Source organism: Siphateles boraxobius, unplaced genomic scaffold (assembly GCF_051911475.1).
Source record: "Siphateles boraxobius isolate OS27281-9 unplaced genomic scaffold, OSU_SipBor_1 1, whole genome shotgun sequence".
Classification (NCBI taxonomy): Eukaryota; Metazoa; Chordata; class Actinopteri; order Cypriniformes; family Leuciscidae; genus Siphateles; species Siphateles boraxobius.
This window is the reverse complement of record NW_027508699.1, coordinates 16101545-16122486: the sequence shown is the minus strand read 5'-3', so window position 1 is coordinate 16122486 and position 20942 is coordinate 16101545. Positions and strand designations below refer to the sequence as shown.

Genomic DNA, 20942 nt, shown 5'->3' with positions numbered 1-20942 from the left:
CATGCAGAGGAGAAGCTCTGACTCAAGATCAGTTTGCATTGCTGGCATTATCCCACAACTCCGTTTAAATAAATCTGCTTTGCTGTGAAAGAAACAAAGAGCAGGGAGAAAATGGGGTATCTGTTTCACAAACCCACAAGCCAACAACACCTGCACCAACAGCTCTGAATAACAAGTGCAATTCCTCTAGACAAATGAAGTTCCTGGTGAGCTGGAGGGGTTATTTGAAGTTGATGAAAACTTGTTAGCGCATGTTTTTGCATCCTTATTGTCAGTCTGCATGTGAGGTAGACTGTTGCGTCACAGGAAGGTGAAGGTGCGGTGAGTCGCTAGAACGGCATGACTTCTTGGAATCTTGTTTACTTCTTGGACCATTGTTACCATGGCAGGAGTGTTAGAAAGTTTTGGAAAGACGGTGTGTCAGAAAGATGTGTTATTCTTGTGGAATAAACAAGTCTGACAGACACATTGTTTTCAGAGGATGGCCTCTAGGCTCTCTAGAAAACTTCCGTGTCAGTTACTGTAAGACCAAACCAAAAAAATCACATTGCGCAAATAATCATTAGGCTACATAAATATTAAAAAATCTAGTGTATGTGTAATTATAAGGTGGAATAATAATTGATCATTGGGCTTCTAGTACACTTAGACCAGAAAGATAGGAAAATGACATCATGACAACACATACTGGTTGATGGCACCACAACAATGTGCACAGTTTCAAGCCTTCACTAGTAGCACTCCACTAACCTGTTGTGACAACCAGTTTATTTCATGCTTTTAAAGCCTATAGTATACTTCCATTGTTTGCATTCTGCTCTGGCTTGCATGCAGCTCGATTTTTGTGTCCCCGTTTAAAAACAAATGTCCATTAGGTAGTGCGTTGAAAGAGTCCATCCGCATTCACTGTCAGTGGAGTGTACTTTGGATGCCTTGCGTGCTCGGCTGGGCACTAGACGGGCCCTGTCCCAAATGGCACAATTCATATGCAATTAAGATCTTGTGGACTTACAATTGGCCGAAGTGTTTGCAAGATCGTGAAGTCCGAGAACACCGTAGGGTGTCTTATTTGTTTTTAGGTATCAGAAGGGTACTCACGAGTGCCCTGTTTGCAGGTCGATATGTGCCCTTGATGCGCACTTTAGCGAAGCCTGCGGCATTACGTCACAAAAGTGGAGACTTGAAGGATGATGTGTTTAGGGTGCCATTTGGGACAAGGTCACCGAGTAGAAGGCAGAAAATAAAGCATACCTTGATCTCACAAATCTTCCATGAAGTAGGGGCCCTTTTAAAAATATTTGCTGTCATTATATGAACATTTTCCGGCTTCTGACTGTCCGTCAACGGAGAAATATGCTTTTTCCAGCTGATGTAGTTACAATAGAGGCTAACTGCTATGCTACAAAAACAAAGCATTTTGCTTCAATTACCTGTGAAATTAAAGCAAATGTGTTATTATTCAGTTAAGGTATAAACATGTTGACGGTAGATGAGTGTATGCTATTGTATTTATTTAATAAGCAGAATGAGAAAAGACATTTCGTAAGAATTGTGCACTAACACATTTGGAATACAACTAGGTGTGAAATCAAGTTTGTGAAATCATTTGTTACAGGGATAATTCAACCCAAAAATTTTAATCCTGTCATTAGTTACTAACCATCATGTTGTTCAAAACCTGTATGACTTTTTTTGTCTTCTGTAGAACATAAAAGATAGTTGAAGGATGTTGTTAAGCAAACCGCTTTGGTTACCATTGACTTGTGTGTACAAGATTTGACACAACATGAAACTAAGTAAATAATGACAGAATATTTATTTTTGGATGAAACATATTTGCGTAGAGAACATTTTAGGCTTAACAGATACAGAATATGACAAAGAAACAAGACAAGAATAAGAAATGGGATTTCTGGAAACCCTCAAAAGTAGCTCTCAACCAATTCCCTGCTTCATTTGTTGGCTGAAGTTTCACCAAGGACATGGACACATTTTGTGGGTGGACTATGATATCTGCCGTTTAGGTACTGACTGTACTCCTGTGCAAGTCTATGTTCAGACCACAGGGAGGGAATAAGAGGAGAAAGAAAGAGCGAAGGAAATATCTCAAACCACTGGACTATTAGACAAAAGACATGTGCTCTGAAACACAAGAAAAAGTGCTGCTCTCACACTTACATAGAGTTGAAAGACGGCCAATAAGAGCACAGAGTCAGGGGACCTATGAAAAGCTTGTATAACTCCAGACAGGGGGGGCGATATACTACAGAGGGAAAGCCCAGGAAATTACTTGAATTCTTGACATTAAACCACACACGCACCACTATTTACTTTCTAAGGCCATTAGGGTGTAGTGCAGTGGTTCTCAACCGTTTTGCTTCAGGACTTTCACTGCATATCAAGTATCAACTCAGCAGCACAATTTCAGAACTGATCATCATACAAAAGTAACAAAAATGTCCTAAAAATCATTGAAATGTAATTATAGGCTTAACAATATGCAGGCTAAATAGGAAATTTTGACAGTTTAATGATCTCAGCTGTCAATAAGTCACTGGGAGAGAAAAATATATAATGACTATTAAAAGTCTAATTAAAACGCTGTTGACAAAATATAAAGAAAAAAACCAATGCAAGATGATAATGCACCAAAAAATCCATAAAGAATATGGTTGAACATAAGTGTAATATTATAATTTAAAAACCACAAAGGGAATATGAACTAGCCTAATTTGTGCAAGTCAAAAAAAATATAACATTACAAATACATTATTAAAGTGATAAATAGTAACATCTAATAATTTAATAAAAAACTAATATATATTATTTTTACTGGCCTGTATTGTTTGTCCAATATATCAACTCAGAAAATGTTGGGTTGTTTCAACCCATATTTTAGTAAAATCTGGACAAATCCAACAGTTGGTTTAAATTAAATTATTATTAAACAGTTAGGTTTGTCCATTTTTGACCCAAACATACGTTGAAACAACCCAGCATTTTTTAGTGTAAAAAAAAAGATTAAGCCATTTATTTGTAATTATTATGAATTTTACTTCACAACTCAGGAGTATGAAAATTGTTTCAAAGTAAATCCTACACCAATTACATTCAGTGTAGTTTTGTTCATGTTTTTAAGGACAACCTGTCCATGTCTAAATTGTCTAGCTGGCTAGTGAGAGATGTTGTACAAATTTACAAATGCAAACTAATATCTAATTAAAAGGAGCACTGAAAGGCTAATGAAAGGCTGAGCATTGAAAGGCCCTGAGAAAGAGGTCAAACACCATTGCAAGTGTATAACCGGGACACCAACACCAGGGTGAAGGCTCAAAAGAAGACTTGGCTGCTGCCCTAGGCTTGTGGTCCCGATCTGCAATGAGGCGACCAATCATCCTGTTCGGCATTCTGTACCCACAAATCAGCTACTAGCTTCTGACAATGTCATATTCCAGTTTCTCTAATAAATGTGCAGTGTGTCAACAAAAAAAAAAAAACTAGCGTGGACCAGAGAAGCAAAAATACTTCAGCCTCAGATCCTGGATGGGAAAGAATCCACCCTGCAATTTGAGAAAGGGAGAATGTTCGGGCAGCATTGTGGACACTATGGACACTATTTAGTATTCGGCACCAGTGTCCACAGAAGCGGTTTTCCCCTGGGAAAAGAACGTTGACAGTTGGCAAATAAGGACAGAAGCTTTTGTGAGCAAACTTATGCAAAACCTGACTGTTACTGTAAATCAGGCCCACTCTGGGACGTTTCTCTGGCTCTGAAGGAGTCGGGACTATCCAGGGGCCGAAGGGCTGGCAGGCTGTACAGGGCGAGACCGGAACGTTCCACATTTCTTTTCCTCTGGGACAGATGAAACACATTCATGGCCCCCACACAACACTGACACAACACCACACCTTGTTTGTTTTTCTGAACACGATTTTAACACACTTGTATTGTTGGCTATGTGCAAAGGGGGGAAAAAATGATATCAATGATAAAAACAACAGCTGTTTCATGAGGGACACTAGCAGCTGCAGAATGCTACTGTACCTGACACAGCGACAATTCCACCGGCATGAGCACAACAGAGACTTTCCAGAGCTGTTCATATCTCACTATCCAGCTGCATCCCAAAGGATACGAGAAAATACAAATGTTGAAACTCGTTCTGTACAAGACATTATAAACATTTATGGTTAAAAGCTGTTCAGCTCTCTTCTGTCTTTCTTTGTTTATAATTCTAAAAGTGCCAGCCATTAGTATTCGGTTTTACTATCAAACTAATGTCATTCAACACTTGTAGTTGTACCTGCTGTGATCCTAAATCAGTGCTTTATAAAAGACTGTTGGTTTATGGATGGATGGTGACCTCTTCTGCTTTGTTTGACTGCCCTTTATCTCTGAACTCAGCAGGAGTTTAAAATAGCCTGTGACGGGCACAACAGATTATTCTAAAACGAAGAGGCTCCATCAGGACATCCCAGCAAGAGGTGAACAAGAATCCCAAATTTAGTGCTTCAGCTCAACTAATCCAACAGGAAGTTTAGGAAATGAAGGCAAAAACAGCGTCAAGCCAAGGTTAAGTAACAAATCAATATCTTTGAATCTGCTTATTCGATCATTATATTTAGATATTTTGGTGAATTTCAAGAACTGTCAAGAACATTTCCCACATTTTAAATAAGAATTTATGTTGGAATGATTTAATGTTGGAAGATTACTTATTAACCTATTTAGCATTAAGACCAGAAGTTGAACTGTAAAAAAAAAAATTCAAGGGGGGTGGTAGAATAAAAATGTACATACGCATTATTCAAAAAACATTTATATGACTGTATTATTGTAGGACTAAGCACCAGACTCTCTCTCTCTCTCTCTCACACACACACACACACACTAAATTCCTAAATTATTCTTAAATCCCTAAATTAACTACCTAAATTATGTCTTTGGAGGGCACTGAAGTGTTTATAGTCTAATCATTATCAAAAGATTTTTTTTTAAATAAATTAAAATAACTTTGTAAATGAGTTCCAAATGACAATTATTTTTAAGCCCCACACTTTTTAGGGCTCGGTGGATGGTAAAGAGTAAAGACAAAAAGAATAGGGTTATCATTTCGGAATGGAATGAATCAAATCGAGCCCTGATTATGACATTATTTCCATAACGATTTTAATAACATAACAACATAGCAAATTGCTCCCAATTCCTAATTATCGTAAAGAAAAATATCTCATTACTAATACTATACAGTAAAAAATATATTTATTTTGTAAATTGTTATGTATTTATTTATTATGATAGTATTTATTGAAATGTATTTAATTCATGCTGATTTAAATAAAAATAAATGTAGTATTGAGAATCTAATGAGAATTACTGATGACAAAAAAAACTCTAGACACAAGAAAGGATAGACATATTACTTACAATACTGAGATTTTGGGGGGAGATGTTTTGAGTTGTTATGAAAATAATCTCAATGCAAAAAAATCTTAATAGTTTTTTTTTTTTTTACTTGATTAGAATAATATATTTTTTGTTTTCAAATATTTACATAAGTATATAAACTATTGCTAATTCCTTTTTTCGGATTTGGCATGAAATTATGTTTTCATGAGATTCCCCCATTTATTTGATTATGCAGAGATGTCAAATTAAGGGTACTGTGGTATCAAAACTAACATTTTAATAGTTCACTGGAGCAAACACATAATTCTCAATGTGGGATCACATGGGAACAGACAGAGTAAACAGAGTGGGAACAGTGTAAACCTTTAAAAACTGAGAACAGTGGCCTACAACCTGTACAGAACTACATTTGGCTGCTTCACAGAAGAGCTGTATGATACAAATGTGATGTCAAAGCTCAAATGTAGACAATTCACATACTGTATACAACAAGAGTTAACAAGGCCAGTACTGTGACGAATCAATGGAATCCATGAGATATTTACAGGCTTCACATCTAAACAATAGAGTTTTATTCAGTAATCCATGGTATATCCATGATGGGATATAGCCTACTTATATACAATAACAATTTATTATCTTAACTATAGAAAACTGGAGAGCTAAACTGCCATAGTGGTTCTATCAATGAAGGATTAAATCATAAAATATACGAAAAATGCCAAACGTATTCCCAACCTCTCAGCATAAAACAAACAAAAAACATTGGCGGCTACATTACAGCGTGGTGTAAAATAACATGGCTGAACAAAGAACAATGTGTTTGACCCATATACAGGTGTCTGCACTGTAAAGTGTACATCAATGAGACTTTTGAAGCACAGAAACTGAGAAACATTGATGACAATAGTCATCCCATGTCCAAAAAGAAAATGGATTGCTAAACTGACCACAAGAAGATTTACATCAAGTAGTTTCTCAGACATACCTGTGCCATGTCTCTGTGGTCACAGCCTCTGTTTGGCATCCTAACAGCCACTCTTCTTAGAAAGCTGATCTGAGTTCAGCCAGACTGGCTCCCAGAGTCCATTCATTGCCCCTTACTGCTCCTCAAGCACTGAGACTTCCAGCTCACTCACTCCACAGCTTGTGGCTCAAACAGTGACACGAAAACAAAGGAGGAGGAAGGAGGAAGCCCATCCCAAAACACAGAGTGAGAGAGGGAGGAAAAAACTGAATAAGAGAAAAGGGCCAGTCAGGACAGCCTGACGGCGCTGAGAAATTCAGGTTTTCTGAATAAAGAGACAGAGAGAGACCAATCGCAGGGGAGCGGGTTCCCTCCTCCTTTTCTCCTGGAGGATGCTAATCATTTCTCAGAGCGGTTTTACAGGTAAAGTCTGTGTGCTCCGTTCATTTTAACTACAGTGTGTTTGCATGGCAGTGTATCCTCATGAGGTTTACGCAAACAAGTGCTATATTTTAAAGAGATAAAACATGAAGGCCAGGTGGACAATACAGGAAGGAATATAAAACGCTTTCTTTCAAGTGAAAGGGAGTGATTCGCCTCGATTATTTAGAGCGGTGTTTCACAAAATATTTTTTGTCGTATTAAGTAACTTATTAAGTAACACTGGCCATTAATTCTTCAGTCACTTGTCCCTTTAAAGTCCTCATGAACACCACAGTGACTTATGTTGGGTACACACCAAAAGATTTCATTACATCTTATAAGATTTTCAAATGTGATAGACCACAAACATGAGGACAAAAAATCCTAGATTTAACCGTTTTGCTCCTATAATGAGTGGTGTGCCATGATGTGACAAAGACAGCACACCACACACGAACAGATTTTCAACCAAAGTTTCTGTGAACACCAGAAATCTCGCAAGATTTCAGAATAAGCATGGCGGACGATATGCAGGAAGAAATTGCGATGATAGTGTTTGGAATGATTTTAACATAAAATTCACGGAAAAAAAGAAAAGGGTTTGGGTGAAGTCTCTCTCTCTCTCACACACACACATCATGTGTACTGGTACACATATCCTTATATAGAATGGTTTTTATACTGAGCTAATTATACTTTCTATCTCCAACCTAATCAACACATAAAACTTTCAGTATTTTTACATTTGAATAAATATGGGTCCACATAATGTAGGTCAAACCAGTACACAATCACACACACCCACACACACACACACACACACACACACACACACAATCTACTCTGTTTCTATTTGGTTAGCTACCTGGTAATAATATTGCAGAAGCCATTTCTGAACAACACTTCTCCTTGCCCAGTCCATGACTGCCTTCCGTCTTCCATCATCTCGCTTTCTGATTGGATATTGTTTCGTTTCACGTGATAATCTCCAGAGCATGCGCGCGTTTGTCCTCGGGGTTCCCCCCACACATCAGGATTTCTGATTGTAAATATTCAGCATGTTGAATATTTACGATTCTCGATCGGGGCGGCTCCGACGTTCTTCCGGACAGGTTCGGACACTCTTAACACACCTCACACCAAGGGAATATCTGATCAAATAATCTGTAGAACCATCAAGATAATCGGGACATAGCTAGGATTGTGGAAGGGGGGAAATCGGCCCAAAATCAGCCCGATTATCTTTTGGTGCGTACCCAGAATTACCTGAAAGAATCAGTGTTTTTAAATGAATCGGTTGAGTGAATAATTCAATGACTCACTCGTAAAGACGTCTGCGTGATTCATTCCTGAATTGATTGTTTTTGAATGAATTGGTTGAATTAACGATGTAACCTGACACCCATCACTGAAAAATTCCCACCACTAATGCACAGACTGACAGTCTTTGGATTAAAATTACATTTTAGTAATAATAATAACAAATCATTTTCTGTTGTAATTTCTGTTTTCTAGGTTTACTACAAACCCACTTTTTTAAAATCACTCAAAAACCATTATCCACAGGGCAGCTTTCATATGTGCAGGTTCTAGTCCTTCAAGGTGAAAGGAAATAAACAACTTGCCAGTACAAATCTGGCACACCTCCTGCAGCCCTTCGCCTGTGGCAACTACCTCCAAAGAAGAAGAGTGTGCGTGAGAAGTGGCTTTATTCTAAAAGGAGAGGGAATGAAAAGAAAAGCAAGCACTTCCAGATCTCTTTGTTTAGGCCATAACGAAAACCCCTGAATAACTGTCTCTCTCTCTCTCTCTTTCTCACTCTCTCTCTCTCTGTCTCACCTAGCATGAAGCATGAATCTTGCACTAAATACTAACATATTATGGTCATAATGAATGCAGCCACCAAATGAAAGGCCATTGTTCCAGGCAGGCATGTGACTTTTATTACTGCGTGTGATCAAAATCAGTTATTCGGTGTTGGGCGGGTTGAGGGGGAGCGAGCACAGAGGGAAGTTGTCAGTCAGAAGCTGAAAGAGGTCACAATGCAAGTGGGGCGGTAGGCCTACATGATAATGAGGAGCTCTTTCCGATGCCTGACTGATTATCGGACCACGTAAAAAATGCGACACTACGCTGAACTTCAAATGCGCGGACAAAACACACTGTCATTCCAGTTAATCCACAGAGGAAAGATCCGAAGCATAGAAACAACACAACTACTGCCAACTCTCTTTAGCTCCTCTTTTTCACATCTCTGTGGTTCCCAGACATTTTTAGTGAGTACAGTAGTGTTTAACCCATTGTCTAAAGAAGTCTAAGGAGAGTAATTATGGAGCGTGCATCCAGAGAACTTTACTCATGGTGAAGTTTACCCTGGCAGTGCTATCATCCACTCGCCACATGAGAGTTTGCCGCAGCCAATGCAGCGTTCTAGAGCCAGCTCTGAGGTTCAGCACGGGTTCAGGAGTGTGACAGGTTACTCTTCCGGTCCACAAACAAGAAGGGCAATGCTGGGACTTTAGGTGATTACAGTCTATTATTAGAGTTAATGTGGGAGTTTATGACTGATGTAGCATTATTTGCATGTTTGTGGCATTATAACTCATGCTTCTTGCTTGCACTGGCTGTAGGGCACAGCCCTTCAAAGCATACTTCAGAAGAGCATGTGACCAGATATCCAAGAATATGTCTCCAGGCACGCCGAGTATAATAGTATGGCGTTTAAAGCATGTAAATACTTTGTAATACATACAATGTATAACCCATGATTTTCATAAGTCAGCAAACTGTGCAGATGGAACCATTAGATCGATGTAAAAATATACAAATATGCATTTGTACAAAGTATAATGCCGAAGGTTTAATGTCAACATTCTTAAACACTCAGACCTATTTTCAATTAAATGTCACACTGTATTGTGAGAGACACCCATAATACTCAAAGGCTAAACGCCCAGGAGATGATTTAAGTGACACTTGGCTGAGTTTATTACTGTAAAATAGGTACAAGCTGAGACATGAAGAGGTGGATTGGAGCTAAGCTGGAAAAGCATGAAATTCTACCAGTATTTCATCTCCTGAAAAATCCCTTTCATTAAAAGTCAACTGTTTTTGCCTTCACTTTTAAAGTTTTATTTAGTATAGCACGCCTCATTATTCAAATAATAATTTGACATATACATAAATATATAATTATATAAAACTATGCGTATGATTAGAGAAAATTCATATATTTTACAGAATTACAAATTTAATTATTTTGATTTTCCATTTCATGTACACTTTATAATAAATCACTTAATAAAATAAATTGTAAAAATATTTCACAATATTACTTTTTACTGATACATTTGATCAAATAAATTAAGCCTTGGTGAGCATAAAAGACCTCTTTCAAAAACATTTAAAAAATCTTACAACCCCAACATTTTGAAAGATAGTGTGATCTTATAAGCTCTTAACTTAACTGCTTTATTGAAGAAAATTACAAAAAAGGTACAGCCAAAACATGTTTGGATGTTCCAAAAATTGACTCAATTATGCAAAACAGAAAGCTACATTTATCACTCAGACAAGGACTGAAAGATTGCGCCTCAAACTCTCAGCATGAATAAGATCTGTGCAGAAGCAAAGCGACGCCAAGATCGTTCTGTGGAATATACAAAGTTCAATAGTGGAGAATGGAGTAAAGGTGTTGCTGTTAACAATATCAAGAGCTCTGCATAACGCTGGCCAATGAAGGAGGGTGGAACAGTAGATGCTATCACTCAAATGAGTTAAACCGAGGATGGCACTCAAAAGAGCCATATTTGAGCTTACAATGAAAGGTTTTATGGTCAAATGACAAACATCAAATCAGTATGGCACAAATCTAACAACTTGCACTTCAAAAACACAGAACCAAAAAGTGTGACAAATCCTTCACAACTCAACCAACCAGACGAACAACAAATACGCCAGGATTAATGGGTCAAATAAATGCACAACTGTAAGCAAATATGCTTATCTTCACATACTTAAGCCAACTTTATCATATTTGATTTTGATTCACAAATTTCTAAAGCCTCTGATTATCAACATGATCAAAACTTTGCTGAGAAACCTATTGTACACGATCTACTACATGCCTTCTGTTGTTTGATTGATGTTTCATACTTTTTAACAAGTAAAAGGCCTTTACTGTAATTCTAAAAAGGTAAATGTGAAAATAACTTTAATATTGTTAGAAATATTTCAAGATGACCACTTTAGTTTTAGATTAGGTTTACTTAATTAACATTCCTTTTTTAGAAAAAGCATGTTAAAATGTCTCAAATATGATACATCAGGCTTTTAGGGAATGTTTATTTGGACATTTCTCAATCATCAGTGTAGTGCATGGCAATTAAAAACTACAGAGCTTTAATCATAAAACTGAGTATTTAAATATCTTATCAGACATATTATTGGGAGATATAGAGTAACAACTTATATTTATATGTATTTTATGTAAGTAGTTTGCTACAATGATCTCAATGTTTTATTAAAATGTATAATTTCTAGCCATATAAATATCAGAAACTGCACCAAATTCCATAGTTTTGCTCAGTTCGGGCCTTCTCACGTATGAGCTCCATGTTCACCTATGAGCCACAAAATCGTAATGTATCAAATATGACACACAACAAAAAAAACACTAACTTTTTTTTAAAGATTTTTTTTTTTTAGATTCTGTCTAAGGGTTCAAAAAACGTTTTTCTGACAATTATTATTTCATGCTTTACAGGGTTAAGGTTGTCATCGCTGAGGTACAAAATATCAAAATGTATGTAGTCCTATTTCCTATGTCATTTATATTACGCAAAATGCCTATTATCCAGTTTAAATTCGCCAAAAGCTATTTGAATGGCTGGGATTTACAGGCTATGATTCTCTAGATCAAATTGCCTTATTTTGATGAGGATATTTAAATACAAAGTTCTGGCATGAAACTCTAGATGGCACAGGCTGATAGGTCCTTAACTCAATTTGGTAGCGATCACATAGTAATCTACATAGCACAGCTGATTGGTTGCTTTTGCATCAGTGGCCAATGAACTGCGGCTCAACATTCAAATACCGGTAGTGTTGCTGCATGTTACCAGTAAACCCTCCACCTTCCCCAGCTCCACCTGTATAGATCTGCCTACAAGGGGTCATTTCATGTATGTTACATGTGCAGCAGCAGATGAAATATAACTACAAATAAACTCCAATTATAACAACACTTAAGCTGAATGGTTTAACCTGACTGGACGGTATCTGTATTTATCGACAGTACACCATTGTCGGTAACAATATAAAAAAATTTGATATATTGTTTGATATTTTCATTAAAATGCGCGTGCATCGCCCGTGCGACCACTACACCGTTGCCCAACTTCAAATGGCAAGCATAATGAAAGCGAAACGAAACTGCGCTGCTCATTTTTTTGTGCTTCACGGACCGTTTATCAGTTTGGACCAATGTCAGTGCAGCGCGAGCCGAGCTTGATCATGCGACACTGTTACAACACAGCGCTAAGAGATCCAGTAAAGAAAGCATTTGATCATTTGAATTCTCCACTGAAGTAATAACATCGCTGCGAGATCTAGTGAGAAGCATTCAAATTGCTCCGTTATTAACGGATCAAACAGTGCTGACGTGGAAACCAGGACAAACACTGTGCCATGAATGAACTAGTTATAGGTTTTAAGTCCACAGATCAGCAACATTCACCATGGATTTAATGTATTAACACTAACTGTAAGTTAACCATGGAAGTTTGGCAGGAATAGTAAATGCTTTCAAGTACATCACACATCTTTTTCCAGCACTTCAAAACTCAAATATTATCATATTTAAATGTTATTTTTAATGTGATGACCAAAACATTATTTGTTAATCCGTCAAAGATTATCCCCATTCATAAAACTAAAGGTTTCAAGATGTAGGAAAACTCACACTTATTTAAAAATAAGTTTTCTTTTAATAAATAAAAGAATAATTAAATCAAGGACATTTCTCTACATTTCTTTCTTTTTGCTGTATCGAAAAAGTATTTAACCGTGACACCACTGTGTTGTATCGAACCGAACCTTGAATTTTGTGAACCGTTACACCCCTACTTATTACAGATGTTGATTATTACTCAAAGTTTGCCTTGTTTGTTCTACGTTTATATTGCACACATTTTGTAATATTTTATTTAAATTCAAGAGTTTCTTTAACACTTACTTTTTTATCTTAATATAAGACATAAAGAAGATATGTTTGTTTAGCTACATTTTATTTTATTTTATAATGTGGATAAATAAAAAAACAGTGGTTTTAAATCAGACTTTTCTACTTGTCTTAAAAAAAAAGTTATAAAAAATGTAAATAATTATCGATACCAAACTATATGAAACAATATATCATGATACATACAAAAACTAACAGGCACCTGGAAACAAGCATTCAGAAAGACTATACGAACGACCTATTAATTCCTACTGAATTAAAAATTGTACGTAACAATATTAGGCAACATTTCAATAAAAGAAGAATGGAAGCAAACAAATTGTGCGACAGGAATCAGCAACTACTGGAGTAGGAAAGAGTGGTGAACTATCAGGGACTAATAATTCCATTTACTATGAGGCAACACTGCCTTAAACCACGATGCATAAAACCAACATAATTTTCTGACATGTTCATGCCTGATTAGAGCAACACAACACAATGCAAATCTTCTTTTCATGGTGTCAGGAGAGTGCTCCAACCATCTGCAGCCACTACACCTCAAAGCATTGCATAACTCCTTAGCAACATCCGACAAGTTAAGACACAGCCTCTACAGGGGTGAAGACAGATAGGCTGTTGGCAGCGTATATGAGCAAAAAGTACAATATGTCCTGATGGCTCATGCTTGATCCTCAATGATTACATCAAACCCGTTGGCTGAATGACGCTTAGTGGGATTAAATTCAAATGAATGAATCCTCAGATTAAATGGAAAATGCCAGATCTAATAGTATTGTGCTTTTATTAGACAATGAGCTCAAACTATTTCAATGCAGCAGCGTTAAAATGATGTAAATGAATTGAATGAGAATTATAGCAATGATTTAGAGCATGTGAATTAGGGGTCTTCAGGTTCATCAATCTCTGACTCAAAAGAAAGACTGAACTTACCTGGGGAAGAACTGCCGACGGGCTTAATCTCTGGAGACACACAAAAAGGAAACATACAAGACAGTTTCAAGGTGTGTTCTGAAGTACCAACAATTCTGAACAGAACATAAGCAAGGCATGCATCAGCCTTAAAGGGTTAGTTCACCCAAAAATGAAAATTCTGTCAGTATTTACTCACCCTCATGTTGTTCCAACCCCTTAAGACTTACGTTCATCTTCAAAACACAAATGAAAATATTTTTGATGAAATCTGAAAGCTGGCTCACTCCTACAGTGGCTCAACCTTCAGTTTATCAAGCAACAAGAATATTTTTTTGAGCGCAAAAAACTCATGAGTTCACGTAGTGTAACAGCGCAGCGCTTCTCGGTTGTACGTCCGAACGTAGGCTCACTGTGTGAACTCACATCAAAGATCCACACTATTCAAAAAAATGAATAGTTGAATAAAGTCGTTATTTTTGGGTTTTGTGTGCACAAAAAGTATTCTCGTCGCTTGATAAACTTAAGGTTGACCACTGTAGTCCCTTAGACTATTTTAACGATGTCTTTACTAACTTGGCTGGCAGATATCAATTACCTTGCAGCCTATGAAGGAGTGAGACAGCTCTCAGATTTCATCAAATATATCTTAATTTGTGTTCCGAAGATGAACGAAGGTCTTACGGGGTTGGAACAACATGAGGGTGAGTAAATACTGACAGAATTTTCATTTTTGGGTGAACTAGGCTAACCCTTTAAGGCAAATTGTTGACATGAACATAAACCACAAGGAACTAGTATGAAACAACTGAAATAATCATAAGATATTTTAGTGTTTACTTAGGGTGAGGTAAACAAGACGTTATTAATGCACAGCACATACCTACAGTATTATGACTTCTTTTGAGGTAAAACAGGTCTCTTGCAATGAAATTAGTATTAAAGCCAAGTGTAGTTAAAAGTAATGTTACCAAATAAACATTAAACAGAAAAAGCTATCCCATGGTGCTTGTTACAAGCTACTGTTTCTTGTGCAACTCTTGTTCAGTCATAAATGTCTTAATAAATACATGCCTTTGTTTGATCTACCACCCATCCATATGGTTCTCCACCATTTAAAAAAAGATCCTGCTGTGCTTTAAAGTCGTTGTCATTCTTAACCAATCAAAACAATTAAAACCAGTTCAAGGTTGTGCTGTGACCTCTGATCTAAGGCAGCCGGTTCTGTTTCATTGCAAGAATGCTAAAAAGGTAAAAAGTGTAGGTTCAGGATTTATATCATCTTTAATTAAACCTGATTAAGTTGTCGAATTTTATCCAAATACATTAGGAAGTCATACAGGAATAGCTCACTGAAGCTTATTGAAATAATAGAGTCTATTAAAAAAATACTAATAATATAAACCGCAGTCTTTTATTCCCAAAAGAGTCCAACAAACCACTTTGTTGCTGATGTTTGGGCATGCAGAGGTTCTTTAGCTACGCCTTGCTTAGAATAAAAGATGCTAAACCCCAGATAAACCCCTAATAGGTCATTGAGAAGTGCTTGTGATTTACAGCTGTTACATTCATGGAAAGGTTCAAATGGCAGCAGTTCAAATGCTGGTTGAGGGGACAGTGCATGGATGCAGTCAGCCAGCAATTACAGACGTTTTAGTGCCCTAAGAAACACTCCAGTGTTGGAACAGGTTCAAGGATTTGGCTGCATTTTTTCCAGGCAAATAATATGGAGCAAATATTTTAAATAAATAAAAATCAAAAACATGTCAAATTTATCTGTTGCTTAATTGGAAATCGCTTATCTTTTAAGTTTTTAATTAATTTGTTTAGCTCAAGAAGATCAGATCAGCTATGATTTAATCAAGGGCATAGATCATAATCATTACAGTTACACCCGACCCTAGCAATTTTAGGGAGATAATCCTTATGCCGAGTTCAGACTACACGATTTTCAAAATAATCGTGTGACTGTTGTTTTCACACTGCTTGACTATCTTGGGTAACATTCACACTGCACGATGGATCGGCGACAGGAGGTTTCACACTGCATGACTTTACATGAAAGAAACGCCGACAACTTCTCCCTGGTCCGCAAACTACGTTTCACAACCAAACAAACGCGAGAAGTGATAAGGAAATAACGGAAGATCACGCGTTCGTGAGACCGGAGTTCTCGCGCGACACTGAATTTGTTATTAAAAATGATAGCCTACAAGAAGATATTGCGATCCAAATTGTCTGTGCGCTGATTTGCAGCGAAAATGAAAAAAATAAACAGTTTATGCAGGAGGAAATGGTTGGGAAGACGAGGGGAGCAAGGACTGTGTTTTGCAAAGAGAGTTGGGGGTAAATAAATTATTTTTAAAATGTCCGGCTGTTGCTGCTGGTCATGCAAATGTTTGTGCTTTGTTTCTGTTTGATATAATTGTAAATATAGGCCTGTGTATTAAAATACTGATATTCTGGTCTATAACTCCTCCCTGAACACCCTGCTGTCCTGTATCTTGCTCTCTCATTGGCTGTCTGTCATCTCCGATGTAGTTTTCAGTCAGAACACTTTTCACACAGCAGGATTGTGAATCGCCGACAGGTCCAGATATTTAGCATGCCAAATATCTCACGGGCGTCGGCGACTCATCGGCGATGCTCTCAGATCGCGTCTTTGCTCATTCACACTGCGTGATTGTCACTCGCGTGAACGAGCACCGATTTGCCTGTGATTTCGGGCATTTGTCTGCGATTTCTCAAAACCTGTCGGCGAGCCAAAATCGGGGCTAAAATCGTGCAGTCTGAACTCGGCATTACTTTTCACAGTATTTAACCTTTTCATAGTTAAATACTGTGAATAGTTAAATACTGATGAGCTTAACAGACCCCCTGGGTTGAAGCAGGTGGAGGGTCTGACTCCACTCAAATCAATTTAAACTTTCTAAGGAGTGAATCTACAGTGAGGCATATCCTTACCATCTGTTATGAACAAGACCATACTCTAGATCAGTTGTTGTCAATCAGTAAATAATAAAATGAGTACAATTTAGTAAAAAAAAAAAATACAATTAAAATAAAGCAGCACAAAATTAAACTGACATATTTTTGAACTTATTATTTTTTTATGACATATGATTGATAGTTTGAGATTAATTTTTTTTAAGAATCACTGCTTTAGATACTATAACAAAACCAGCTGTCAAGTATAGTAGGCTACATGCGAAATATGCTTCGTCTCTAAATAGTATGGCTATATTCTCTCCAAAAGGGAAGTTCTTGATTAAAGTTACTATATATTTTTGAGAAAATTTGAATACCAGGGCATCCTGAGTTTGTACAAGCTGAAAACCCCATATCTAATATAATAATTATGCCTACTGTTTTTATGACAACATAACATGTTTCATTCTGCACAGCTATTTAATTTAACTACCACAAAAATGGAAAAAAATGTTATGCATTTAAAATAAAATGGTGACAGCACCTGAGATATACACTTTCTCTCCTATATGGCAAAAAAATATATATATAGATATTTTCTAAAGTATTTTTGTCTTGTTTTTCAGTAGATATATAAACATTCTTAAAGTATGAAATATTTAATTGAGAAGCAAACTGACTTAAGATATTTAAAAAAATACAAAAATATGGAAAATACATCAAAATTAAGTTTGATTTTATAGTATTTACAAAAAACATCTGCCAATTGGTCAGAAAAATAAACTTCAAAGCAGAAATAGTTTATTATTCTTACACCATTGGCAGTTTTTAATTATGATAAAACTGAATATCATGTCATTTTGCTTCTTACGTATCTTTAAGAACCTTTAAGAATATTTAATTTGTAGCCTACTGTAAAACAACTAAACAGGACTAAAATACTGAGTTTAGATGTTCTCTTTCATCATCTCGTGTTCGAGATCCACCTATGGGAAGGGCATCCGTACCTGACCTCTGCAGAAGCATCCAATTGCACCAAGTCTGGCTAGACAGACAGAAGCGCGCAGCCAATGCCAGGTGAGGCCACACCCCCTCACCTAAGGGCATATAACATCTGGGCGCGCTGCTATTCCTCAGTTGACATTCGCTTCTCGCGATCTCTGCATCTCACAGCTCGGTTGGATTTTTACACTGCTCACCTCGTGTCTTCAGGAGGACATATCGACCAGATCAGCCTCCGCCGGACGTGACAGTTGTTTATTTTTCAACTACTGCTGCTTTGCATTCGGAGCCGCCCACGCTCTCGCTATTTTCACCGTTTCTCCTCACGGCTGCCCGCCACGGATTTCTCCGTTTTCTTCGCTGGTATGTCACTGTCTAAGCCTGCAGCCTCTCCAGGGGATAGCATGTCACGGGCCTGCCCGGCCGCGTGTGGTGCCCTCATCGCAGCTAAGGATCTTCATCAGCTTTGCGTGGTCTGTTTGGGTCTTAAGCACGCTCGGGAAGCCCTTGAAAACCCGGAGAATTGCAGTTTCTGCCTCTTGCTGCCTAGGAAGCTGCTAAAACGCCGTCTTAAGGTGGCAGTGACACAGTGCACCGGGCTCAGCCCTTCTGACTCGGACGGGGGACACGGTGATGACGACGCGCTACCGGGGGCCTCCCGGGGCGCAACGTCTCTCGTCTGGGCTGACCAGCCCAATCCCGCCTTCCCCGAGGAGGACATCTTCGGGGACAACCTCACTCTCGTCCACGACCTGCCCGGTTCTGGCGAAGAGGAGGATGCGGCCATTCTTGGGGTTTCAGAGGACGAGGAGGCCATCCCGCCCTCTGGTGTTCCCCAGGCTACGGCCCACGCGGTTCTGCCTCAAGCCATCCTCCTGGAAGTGTGTGAGCGAGCGGCCGCTCGTCTCAACATCGAATGGCCGGCACCGCAAAGCGCCACCGACCAGGAGAGGGATATTTATGATGGGAAAGTGCTGGGACCCCCTCCCGGCCCGAGGAAACAACTCTTCCCCATCCTCCCGGCGTGCGCGAAGCACATGAGAAATTATTGGAGCGACCCGCTCGACTTCAAACACGGTCTCACGGGACTCGAGGTTAAGGACATGGCGGCGCACGGTATGGGCGAACCTCCCACCGTCGAACCTTCCATCGCCAGGCACCTTAACCCCGCTCAGGGCGGGCTGCTCGCTCCCCCCAAGCCGGTCTTGCCCAACAAGATGGACCGTTTTGCTGCCTCCGTTCACCAGGCAGCTTATAAGTCCTCGGCCGTGGCTGTCAGGGCCCTTAACGTTTCTTCGCTCCTCTCCGCCTACCAGGCGGAGATCCTTGAAGAGTTAGGGCAACAATTGGAAAAGGGAAATCCTTCTGAAACCCTGTGGAAGGAGATCCTAACGGTGAACGACCTCGTCCTCCGTAACGCTCGGCAGGCCGTCCAAGCTTGCGGGCGCTCCATGGCGCTTTCCGTGGTCGGAGAGCGCGCGCTCTGGCTGAACCTGTCGGGACTCCCTGACAGTGAGAAACGGCGCATCGCGGGCGCGCCGGTGGAGCCCGGCCGGGCTCTCTTCGGCCCCGCCGTCGCACTGATGCAACAACGGTGTGACGATAAGAAAAAGGAGGATGAGGCCTTCAAACTTTGCCTTCCTAGGAAGTCAGTCCCACGCCAGGCGCCCCCTGTGCGTTTGCCTAACCCACCGGCCACGGGACGACAGTTTCATCAGGGCAGAGAAAAGCCCCGCAACAAACCACCCCCTCGGCAACATAACCCAGCACCTACACACAAGCACTGGGGTAAGCCCGCTCCCGCCGCGGCCGCGGCCGGGAGACCTGCGAATTCCAACCCCACCGACTCGAAACGCAAGCGGCCTGCCTGATGTTCAGCCGATGGGGTTTCGAGTCCATGTTCACGGGCCGCAAGCCCTTCGGACTCCCCTCCTCTTCTAGGACCCCCGTCCAAAAAACCCAGGGGGTCCCGCGGATGGGTCAGCTCTCCGTGTGTAAACGAGACTGCCCAGCTCGTGTGTTCGAGAGATGTGTGTTTTCCCCCCACGTTCAGGGGGCCCTTTGTAAGGGAAAGTTTAAGCTCAGTGACACCACACTGCCCACACTCTGTTCCCCTCACTCTCTCAATAAAGGCTTCGGCCCCAGTGTTTGCCCAACACAAAACACACAAAACACAAAAAAATACGAATCAAATGAATTCGTTTCGGCGGGAAAACCTCTCTCCGCAGAGAGAATTCATCTCACTGCAGAGAGAGGAAATCCCTCCGAACCCCTGCATGTCGCCTCTAGTGTACCCACTAGATGGCGCCATTGCATCACAAATAAACCTGTCGGTCTCACACAGCTCCGCTCTGGCCCGAGCGGGAGCTCTCGCGAGTCACGAAGCGGCTTGGCGAACCGTTTCAGCTCCCGAGTGGGTGATGCGTACAGTAATGCAGGGTTACAGATTGCAATTCGCAGTAAAACCCCCGCATTTCAACGGCATTCTCTTTTCTCACACGGAAGAGAACGCCTCTCACATTCTGAAAGAGGAAATTTCATCTCTCTTAAACAAGGGAGCGATTCAGGTGGTACCTCCCAATCTGATGAACCAGGGTTTTTATTCCCGTTATTTTCTGGTCCCGAAAAAAGGCGGCTCTCTCCGCCCTATCTTGGACCTTCGAGTGTTGAACAAACATTTGAGGAAATACAATTTCAGAATGCTGACACAAGGCGCACTCGCCCGTGCCATAAAACAGAACGACTGGTTCACATCAGTCGATCTGAAAGATGCTTTCTTTCACATAAGCATCTATCCTCCGCACAGGAAGTTTCTTCGTTTCGCCTACCAGGGCATATGTTACGAATTCACAGTTCTTCCGTTTGGACTCAGTTTGAGTCCCCGGTCTTTCTGTCTGTGCGCGGAGGCGGGCTTAGCACCTCTGAGAATATCAGGTCTGAGAATCCTGACTTATATAGACGATTGGCTCATCATAGCCGAATCAAAGGAGAAGGTGTTGCAGGACACCGACCGTGTGCTCGCGCACATCACATCGCTCGGGTTTCAAGTGAATGTGAGC

At 39.7% G+C, this 20942-nt stretch overlaps 1 protein-coding gene across 7 annotated transcripts in view; it reads right to left on the bottom strand.

Annotated features, from left to right (window-relative positions):
* The window catches only part of arhgef4 (Rho guanine nucleotide exchange factor (GEF) 4), a 92600-nt gene that overhangs the window by 67978 nt on the left and 3680 nt on the right, over positions 1–20942 (bottom strand). For 4 of the 7 annotated variants that reach the window (XM_077225154.1, XM_077225195.1, XM_077225169.1 and 1 more), the window contains exon 2: positions 13975–14004. The exons of 1 other annotated variant lie outside the window; for it this stretch is intronic. In XM_077225154.1, the coding sequence (XP_077081269.1) occupies positions 13975–14004 (30 nt within the window). Of the gene's footprint in view, positions 1–6398; positions 6674–13974; positions 14005–20942 lie in introns of those variants that run through there. 2 more of the 7 variants (XM_077225208.1, XM_077225187.1) reach the window with 2 other exon arrangements.